Source organism: Rhinolophus hipposideros (assembly GCF_964194185.1).
Source record: "Rhinolophus hipposideros genome assembly, chromosome: 10".
Lineage (NCBI taxonomy): Eukaryota > Metazoa > Chordata > Mammalia > Chiroptera > Rhinolophidae > Rhinolophus > Rhinolophus hipposideros.
Genome location: NC_138056.1, coordinates 45,191,978 through 45,203,024, shown reverse-complemented (window position 1 = coordinate 45,203,024; position 11,047 = coordinate 45,191,978). Strand labels below are relative to the sequence as shown.

At 36.0% G+C, this 11,047-nt stretch overlaps 1 protein-coding gene across 1 annotated transcript; it reads right to left on the bottom strand.

Annotated features, from left to right (window-relative positions):
• Positions 1 to 5,083: 5,083 nt before the first annotated feature.
• LOC308503415 (uncharacterized protein) lies at positions 5,084 to 10,746 on the bottom strand (the record flags this gene model as incomplete). The annotated part of the gene is given in 4 exon segments (XM_081062712.1): positions 5,084 to 5,561; positions 5,563 to 6,050; positions 8,790 to 8,832; positions 9,827 to 10,746. Coding segments are annotated over 4 exon segments (1,929 nt in total).
• Positions 10,747 to 11,047: the final 301 nt, after the last annotated feature.

Below are 11,047 nucleotides of genomic sequence, written 5' to 3'. Positions count from 1 at the left end.
TTCTTGTTTTTTTTTAGGTAGGCCTGAAATGCTGTGAATTTCCCTCTTAGGACTGCTTTAGCTGCATCCCATAGATTTTGGGTCATCGTGTTTTCATTTTTGTTTGTCTCGAGATATCTTCTGATTTCTTCCTTGATCTCTTGCTTGACCCATTCATTATTTAGTAGTAAGCTATTCAGCCTCCATGAATTGGTGTGTCTTCCAGTTTTTTTCCTGTAGTTCATTTCTAATTTCATAGCACTGGGATCAGAGAAGACAATTGGTATGCTGGACTTAGCATGGTGATCACTTCTTTAGGTATATAAATATTGAATAACTATGGAATATCCCTGAAACTAACATAATATGTTAGCTCTAAATTTAATAAAAAGCTTAAAAAATATATAAACCCTCAACCACTTAGATTTTAAATATATATATATGTATATATATATATATATATACATATATATATACACACACATATATATATGTATATATATATATATATACATATATATATAAGGATTTCATAAAAAAAGAAAATAAAAACTATAATTTGAAACTATTTTGTAAGTATTGAAAATCAGAACGTTATATATAAGCATTCATGGAATGTGGCCAGATCAATACAATGGAGTATGTTCATGGCCTCACACACTCTCATTATTAAACCAGAGATATTAAAAATAAATAAACTAAATATGTAACTAAAAAAAATAGAAATAGAAGAATAAAATAAATCCAAACAAGCAGAAATATATAAGAAATATAAATACAGCAACTTATGAAATAAAAAATGAAGCATACTTGATTACTCCAAGTGTTTTCAATATTTTTAAAGGCTAACAAAATTGTAATACTTTTCACTATAAAAATCAGGAAGAGAAGAAATACAAACAAATAATGTTAGAAATGAAAAAGGGATACAAACATATTGTGGAGCAGATTTAAATGGAATAAGATAATATTGAATATTGATAAATGTAAACATATGATAAATAGAATTTTTTCCTGGAAATTGCTAAAATTGATTAAATAAATTATACATATGAACACAAAAAACAGACAAAAAATAGCGGTACATTTTTACAATGGAGTATTATTCTTCCATAAAAAAGAATGAAATTTTACCATTTGCAACAACATGGATGGACCTAGAGGATATAATGCTAAGTGAAATAAGTCAGACTCTGTGAAAGACAAATACCATATGATCACACTTATATGTTATATCTAAAGAGCATAATAAACAAACAAACAAAACAGAAATAGACTCATAGGTACAAAGAGCAAACTGATGGTTGCAAAATGGGTGAGAAAGCAAAATGGGTGAGAAAGGTGAAGGGATTAGTATGTACAAATTGGTAGTCACAAAAATAGTCATGGGGATATGAAATACAGTATGGGGAATATAGTCAATAACATTTTAAAAACTATATATGGCATCAGATGAGCACTAGAGTTATTAGAGGGATCACTTCATAAATTATATAAATGCCTAACCACTGTGCTGTACACCTGAAATTAATATGAAATAATATTGAATGTCATATATATATATATATATATATATATATGTGTGTGTGTGTGTGTGTGTGTATAGATAGATAGATAGACAGACAGATAGACCGACAGATAGATAGATATATTCATGACATATAAAGTACAGCAGAAGGAGTATAGTCAATGATATTGTAATAGCTATGTACTGTATCAGATGGGTAGTCGGCTTGTTGGGATTATCATATTATGAGGTGTGTAAATGTCTAGTCATTATGTTGTTCTGTAGAAAGCATTTTTAAAATAAAATTAAAAAAACAGCAAAAGGAAATACAAGTAAGACTTAATCATGTATCTGTTAGACAAACAACAACACAACAGAGAAGATGAGAGAGGGAGAGAGTGAGAGAGACAGAGAGGATAGCAGACAGAGAGGGAGGGAGAGATAAAGGAAGAAAGGAAGGTAAGGAAGGAAGAAAGGAAGAAGGAGGGAAGGAAGGCGGGAGGAAGTGCAGACCTTGTGAAAAAAATATTCACTTAATGTGAACCCTGAGAAGGAATTTATCTAATGAGATGAACTTCCCATGGTCAACTGAGGGCCCAAATTTTATAAATAATAAGAGCCTAGTGGCCATTTGCTGACAGGGGCTTCTCAGGTACTCTGTATGCGAAAAAAAACCTCAGACTGAACGCTGGGCTTCCTGCACTATACTATGCCCCACTTGTTTATGCCATCTGAGTCAACAACTGCAAGGAAGCCCTGGTTTTGTCTTTCTATCAATGGATTGAGATCTGCCCTGTCCAATCAGAACTGCACACTTTGGATACCTCATTTACATAAAACAAACCTAATTGGGAACCTGGGTGGGGAACTTTCACTATAAAAGGCAGCTTCCCCTTGTCTCAGGCGAACGTAATCTAGGTTACTGCCTAAATCTGTGTCTCCTGGGCTTCAGCTCCTTTTGCTCAAATAAATACCTTTTTATTCTAAAATAAGAGTCATGTGAGGATGACCACTGCCTTTTTCATTACAATCTAAAATTAATTTTGGCTTACAGAAGGAACGAATGAAGGATTCCAGATCACCCTCTAACTACTACAATTTTATGTTCTATCCTCTATGGCCAAAATCTCAATATGTATCTACTTTTACCTACTTGTTCAAATTTCCTTCATGAATTTTTAAAGCATTGAATCTGTTGCCACCTCTCCACAAGTACTCTTCATAATGTTTTCCATTATTTTCCCAAAACTTTTCAGTACCCAATTTAAGTCATTTTCATGTGATTTTTACATACTTATTCCCCTCTTTAAAACAACTTTCCATTTGGATTCATTGACATCATGCTCCACCAATATTTTTATTGCTTCCTTTTCAGACTACTTTGGGTGATTCAACTATACCCTATTATAATGTTCAGTATTTTAGTATGTTCATACTATTTACTTTACTTGGTCAAGTCATCCACTCCCATGATCTCAAATATTTATGGCCATCACTTCCAAATACATTTTCTAAGGCCACTCTTCTCATTAGAGCTCTGATGCATTGTCAAACCCTAGGGTGGACATCTCTTCTTAACTGTATCTTGGGAAGATCAAATAAAAAAGAATATGTCTAAAACAAATCCTATTGACCCAAACCTTCCTTATCTCCCTACATGGCTATATATCTTTGTAGTTTCTCATTCCAAACATCTAAATGTGACTGGCAGCTCCTTTTGTCTTATTCTTCATGGCCAATCAATCACCCAATCTTGCAACTCCCTGAGTTGAACTTTGCTCAACCATTACTATAAACTTTTATTAACTCTTGTTGTCTAGTTTACTGCTGCAATGTCTTGTCTTCGTCATCTCGTATTCAGTAACAGAACTGATGTTCTTTTTTTAAAACAAAATTTATTAGGGTGACATTGGTTAGTAAAATTATATATGTTTCAAGTGTACATTTCTGTAATACATCAGCTATATATAGCATTTTGTTTCTAACGTACATGATTTAACATACATGATTATTTCGGCATTCTAACTGCAATTCATAAGTGGTTGCATATTGTCCTAAGAATTAAAACTAAATCAAAATCTCATCTTTCATAATTCCATTTCTGTCTACTTTTCAACATTTACACCTGAAGTTTCCTAGCCGCTTGTTCACCTATTTTTCATACAGTCCAATGTATTTTCAACCTTTCTTTCCTTCTTCTTTTTTGCCTGAAAACTTTTCTTTTTATATTTTCCAGGTTATTTACCCTCAATCTTCAAATCTTAACTACATACCGTTTTCTCAGGGAAGTCATTACTCATATTCTCTGTACTCTAAAGATACAGTCCCCCATTAGGCTATCACTGACTCTTTATTCTTAATAATGGCATTTATCATCACTGTAAATGTAGATGTATACTTAATATTTTTTGTATGTATCACCTGCTATATTGAAGGCAAAGTATTAGTTTTGTTCTCTTATTTTTCTGTACCTTAGCAGTGTCTAACTGTGTCTGAAGCACTGGAAATACTTACTTAAGATTTCTAATGTATTTGTATACGTTACGTTTCACAGATACCTCAAACTTAGAGTGTTCAAAGTAGGTTCCACTATCCTGTTATGTAAACAATGCTCTTTTTGGGTCACTATCTCATTGAATGACACACCATCAACTTGATTTCATAAGTAAGAAACCTAAGCATCAACTATGAAACCACTCTCTGTTCACAAACCCTCAATCAGTTATTAAGGTGTGTTTATATATCCTAAATATCATTAATCTCTATACTGTACTTCTATTCCCACAACCATTATGCTAAGAGAGGCTGCCACCATTTTTCTTAATCGTGCTTTTGCAATCATTTCTAAACTCTTTTCCTGCAGAATTTATGAAGAACTTATAATGCTATGAAAAAATCTTAGTGATATAATATGTGTGAAAACTTTGCAGAATGAAAAATTATATGAAATAATATCATATCTTCAAGCTTGGAAAGAAATTAAGGAGAAAACTCTTTGGAATAGAGAGATTATAAGTCTTTTTATCCCAAAATTCATTAAATGGACTCACATTACAACTCTAATGAGAAAAAAAGGAATATAGTAGAGGGAAGGCTCAGCATCATAGTTTTAATATCATAGTTATTCACCTCACCTCTAGGAATGAGAAAAGTCCAATTTCACTGCATCATATTTGGTGTGAACATCATTACTTTGAGAGTCTAAAAAATAGGCAGGCATGCTTCCAAAATTTTAGATAGAGGTGTGTTTAAATGGAATGAAAATATTGATGAACTCAGGGTAACACAATTTTCATGACAACCATACTAAAAGAATATGTCAATAAAATGCAAAGACACTTGCTGTCATGTCCATAATAGCTATGATTATCTTCTAGTAGATTTTCAGAAACCTTTTCTGGAATGTGTATTGGCAAAATTTACTTCTATCACCTCTCTTGCATCAGCAAGATACTTAAGTTCTTTAATATTCAAATCCTCATACAAACAAAAATTTGTAGAAAATATTATTAACATTTTACATTGTTGCACACATGGGAACTAGCATTATTCTTTTGACCTTAAAATACTTTTACTGATAAAATTCAAAGGTTTTCACTAAATTTTCGAAGAAAACCACTTCTTCATCCTGCTTCGGAGCTGCTGGGTCTTCACACTGTAGATGATTGGATTCATCATGGGTGGAAAGAGAATATAAATATTGCCCATAAGGACGTGAACCAAAGGTGAGAGATGCTTCCCAAAGCGGTGCACCATAGTGAGACCAATGATGGGAATATAAAAAACCAAGACAGCACAGATGTGGGAAACACAGGTTTGTAAAGACTTGAGCCTCTCTTCCCGCGATGCGATTGCCAACACTGTCTGCAAGATGAAAACATAGGAGATGAGAATAAGAACAGCATCCAACAGCAAGGTACAAACAACCAGAGCCAGGGCATAGAAGCTGTTGAAGCGGATGTCAGAGCAGACCAGCCGGAGTAGGTCCTGGTGCAGGCAGAAAGAGTGGGAGAGGTTATGGGGGCGGCAGTAATGGAAGAACTTCAAACGAATGATAACAGGAAGAATAGACAGCACTTCTCATCACAATGCTCACTACGAAATGAATGATTCTCCTATTAGTCAGGATAGATGTATATCTCAGAGGATTGCAGATTGCAGTAAAGTGATCAAAGGCCATGGCAAGAAGGATTCCAGACTCTGTGCAGGAGAGACCGTGGACAAAATAAGTCTGTGCGATGCAGGCATCCAGGCTGACTTCCTGGCTGAGCCCCCACAGGACCCCCAGCACTGTGTGCACTGTGGATAGCCCCATGCAGAGGTCAGTGAGGGCCAGCATGGCCAGGAAGTAGAACATGGGCTGGTGCAGGCTTGGCTCGGTCCGGATCACGTGCAGCACCAGGCAGTTTCCCAGAAGCACCATGGCATAGATGGCGGAGAAGGGAATTGAAAACCAGGGATAGTACTGACCTAGGCCAGGGAACCCCCTGAGAATGAATATGGAGGAGTTGATAGCAGAAGAAGCAGTCATAGATATTTTAATGTAATTTCCAAGATCAGATAACTATTTACTCATTCACAGTTTTGTTTAAACTGTCTGCTGTCTTTGAGAACAGTCATGTATAACACAGCTATTTGGAGTATAGCACAGGTAAAGCTAACTGTAGAATCCCATGGCAGCTCAAGCCTGTAGGAGAAGCTATAGCACAAGATGATTTCATAGGGAACCTCCTTGGTGTTAGGTCTTAGAGGTTGTAGACACAAATCGGTATTAATTTCATTCACTTTTAGTCTCTCTCAGCCACTGTCGCCACACACATCAAGTGACAGTGACTAAAGTTATCGAAAGCATAGGGCTGCTGCTGCCCTGCTGCTCTGAAAAAGCCTCACGAATGCTCTCTTTGTTACCAGCACTTATGGCACAGGGCATCAGAACACTCACATTTATGAGGAAGGAATGAAGAGGACGGTGAGCCAGGTGGACCCAGTCTCCTGGGAGATGCCTATTCCCTCCTGGTACATGATGCAAGTGAAAGGTTCTCCTGGGAAAATTTTTTTTTGCAGTGATAAAAAACTTGCCTATTGGACCAGGCATGAGGTGCTAACAGCAGAAAAATATTCTAAGAGTCACAATCTGTCTTCTACTCTCTGTAGCTAAAATAGCTAAATCTACAACATATATATTTACATTATCAAACTAAATTATATAAACAACACTTATCCCAATGGCAAGGCAGTTTTGGGGGTAGCTCATTCATTAATTCAATCACTCATTTATTCATAAGCCCTGTATACATGATCAGTATTGAAGCAATGAATAAAGTTTATCATGTCTCTGTTCTCTTGGAACTTACAATCAAGTATGGAATATAATATAAACACACATATAAATACATATAAGTATTCCAACAATGAAAATGATGCAGTAACAATGAAAATTTTAATAGACTTGTAATAATATAGTTAAATGTGCAAATTACAATATTATATATCTGATTCAAGAAAGAGCATAAATAAAACTTGAGTGAAAAGACTTGGACAATTATCTGAGGGAATAAAAATATTACAATTCAGGATAGATGTATTTTTACCACAAACACTAGAACTACATTGAAAATATTTGACCAAATTTCCATCGTCTTTTTTGTGTCAATTACTCGGCTTCTTCTGTGAAAAATAAATCTATCCTTTCTCAACAATTTCTTCTGTAGTTCAAAGTCTTTTCATTTTCTCCTAAAATTTATGTTCCCTAGAGATGTAGTCTTGTCATTTATCTTCTTTAGTCTTATAGAAAAAAATTGCATGTTTCTTTTTTTTTTTTTTTTACTCTTCAAAACTTATCAAAGGTCCTTCAACGTATTATTTCCCAGTAAATGAACTGAAATGTTGAACTATGGAATTTGTATAGATCTTAGTGCTACACCACAATAACTGGAATTCAACAATCAAATCTATGTTTTTTATTTAAGAATATCAACCTAGCATGAAATTTTACTTTATAAAACCCTTCAAAAGTTTAACTTTTGTGTTACAATAATGTTTAATCACTTTACTTTGGCCTATAAACTCAACAATTCTACCACCTCTCCAGTGTTCATTTCCAACCTACTTATATCCTTTCACCCTCAGTTTTGGCCATTTTAAATGTTAGTAAGTTTCTTCAATTCCTAAAGCTGTCATTGGACAAAGCCCTTCCTATTATTCCTTTCTGAATCAGAAAGTCTTTTTCTTGCTTCTGTTTGGCAAAGTTCTCGTTTGTCATATATCACTACTACAGTTGGATAAAACTTAAACCTTCAACACATCTATTCAAGATAGGCAACACAAAACTCAAGATAGTTGATTTTTTTAAAGCCCGTTTGACCTATATGCCACAATGTTCAGGAGGTTGAGGCATATCTCTCTGGGATATCCACTTCATTTAACTCTATGTCTCCAGACTTGAGCATAGTAACTGTCAAATAGTTGTTGAAGGAATTAATGCATGTTTCTCTAGGATTCACAAAGCAGAGATGAAAATGTCCCGTCCTATGACTTTAACTACTTTATGTGGTTTTCAAGACATCTTGCCTAGAATGATTTATTAATGATTAACTCTTAAATATAAATAAAGAAGGAGGACACATGAAGAAATATAAGGTGGAACTACCATGATTTAGGCAAAGAAAGCCTAGTGGAGCTAGAGGTGGAAATAGACATGTTAAAAAATTAAATAGAATACCTGTTTACTGATTTGGCAGGATCAGAATGATTTACTATTATTAAACGAAAAGGTTGCTACTTTTAAGTACTAAATATATTTATTATATTAAATATTTAGTATGAATATCTCCTTGAAGACTTGGAGAATATTAGCACTGTTATTGTACATTATATTTTCGTGTTTAATAATATGCCAAGAATCTGTCAAAGAGCATGGGACTATTTGACCATTTGACAGTTCCACTTTTATTTTTACTTTTTAATAATTATTACTATGTTTTTTTCCTTCCATGGATATTACCACCGCTATCAGGCAACAATTTTAGCTCCCCTCTCTCCGTAATATCCTAAGCTAGTAATCTACTGTTTGTAATTGGTTATAAGTAAGGAAGCCAAATAGCAACTTTTTAGAATTATGAGCAGGTTATTATTTTTAATGAAGGAAATACTAGAAAAATATACACATTTCATTCTCAAAATAATTATTTCACCTGCTGTTAAGTACTGGGTTGCATTCAGGATGGATAAGTTTTTAGAAGTTTGGCTTCCAATTAATGGTAAATTATCATGAATTTTTTTCATTCTTATGCTTTTTCCTTACTTGGTGACTGGCCGATAGAGATTCAAACAGCAGAGTAATCATCCTACAATTTTTTCAAAAAAAAATTTGTTTAACTATAGTGGTATACAACCTTACGTTGGTTATTTCCAAGTGTACAATATAGTAGTTTGACATTTTTATACTTTACAATTTGATGACCCCACTAATTCTAATAATCATCTGTCACCATGCAAACTTATCACAATATTATTGATTATATCTTCCCTTCTCTTTTCATGCATCATTTTTCTTTTACATAAGAGGGAAGAACAGCAAAATCTTCACGTGCTCTTCATGACAGTAAAGAAGCATTTTGAAGATGAGATATTCATACTTTTATATCTTAAATTCCCTCTCCTCATGAACATTTTAAATTTGCTACAAAATTTTCCTGCAAATCTTAATTGAATGATTTTTTTCTATTGATTGAGCAAATACTCAATAAGAACCATTTCTGTGCAAAATATGACACCATACTCAGCGGACACTGTGACTAACACAGGAAAAATGATTTTTGTCCACCCTGAGATGACATTGAACTGGGAATACAAATTTCCAAATGTATGACCTCTGACTTAACAGCCTCTTCTCCTTCCAAGAACAATAGTCAGAGGTTTAGATATTTTAAAACTATAGCTCATTCCCTTAAGCAATTTTACATGAGTCTGAAGGGTTTAATCATAGTAATAGCCTCCTACGTGAGTATCAAAGATGACGAAGTTGACTTTCCAAACTGAGGCAGAACTTAATTCTCTTTTGATCTCTAGGCTATAGCAGAGTCCAGAATATATGGTAAATGCTCAATAAGTATGTTTCTAATGAAAGAACATATAGATGACTATGTGGATAATAACTCACCATTAGAGAGTGAAGTTACTGACACCGAGGATGAGTATTGTTTTTCACTGGTTCTCTGTATAATCTGACGGGGACAAAATCATTGATTAAGCTACAACTATGGCTGGGCATCACTCTGCCTTTGCTCTGTATAGCACAGATTTTAATTATGCTTTGTTCCTATTGCTCTTCTATTCCACCAGAAGAGACGCAGCATCCTCATTCGGATCTGCTTCGTCTTAATAGTGTAGACAATGGGGTTGAGCAATGGAGGTGTGAGAAAGTGCATATAGGAGAGCAGTACACGGCTGCATGGGGAAGCCCACCTCCCAAATCGGTGGATCATAGACAGGCCAATCATAGGTGTGTAGAAGAGCAGCACAGCACAGATGTGGGAGATGCAAGTGTTGAGGGCTTTGAGGCGCTGGGCCTTGGAGGCAAGGGACAGCACTGTGTGTAGGATCAACGCATAGGAGAGGACAATGAACACTGCGTCCACACCCAGTGTGGAGAGCACTACAAAGAGACCATAGGCGCTGTTGATGTGGGTGTCAGCACAGGCCAGCTTCATGACATCTGGGTGCAGGCAGTAGGAGTGGGAAAGCCGGAAATTGTGGCAGTAAGGCAGCTTCTTCAGCATGATGGGAGCCGGGATGTGGAGCCCGACGCTGCGCCAGATGATGGCCAGCCCCATTAGGGCAATCCGGGGACTCGTGAGAATGGTTCCATAGTGCAGGGGCTTGCTGATTGCAACAACACGGTCAAAGGCCATGGTCAGCAGCACAGAGGACTCCATGATGGAGAAGCTGTGGATGAAGAAGAGTTGGGCCAGGCACACATCCACGGCCACCTCCCTGAGACCCAGCATGTAGATGGTGAGCATGGTGGGCAGCGTGGAGGCAGACAAACCCAGGTCGGTCACTGCCAGCATGGACAGAAAGTAGTACATGGGCTGGTGCAGGGAGGGTTCTGACTTCACCACCCATAGGATTAGGCTGTTCCCTGACAGAGATGCCACATACATGGCACACAGAGGGATGGAGAGCCAGGTGTGCATAGCCTCAAGGCCTGGGAGGCCTGTTAGGAAGAAAAAAATGCTGGTGTGGTTGGAGTATGACATGATGACCTGGAGGGACAGAACTCCAGGCAGAAGTGCAATCACAGGTCCTAGAATCAAAGGAGTTGTTGGGTCAGTTGCTGTTCTATAAACGAAGACATAAAAACTCCCCCAAATGTTTCTCCGATAACTATGGCCTTGCAATTTGCTCGATTATTACCTAGTTCATACATAAAGAGGCATTGAAAGAAAGGTTCGTTTGAACTTTTAGAACAAATCTTGAACACATGAAAACCTTGGCTCATGAGCCACATAACGAAATTTACCCCAAAATCAGAGTTTGAAATATAGCTCTTGAAAGAGA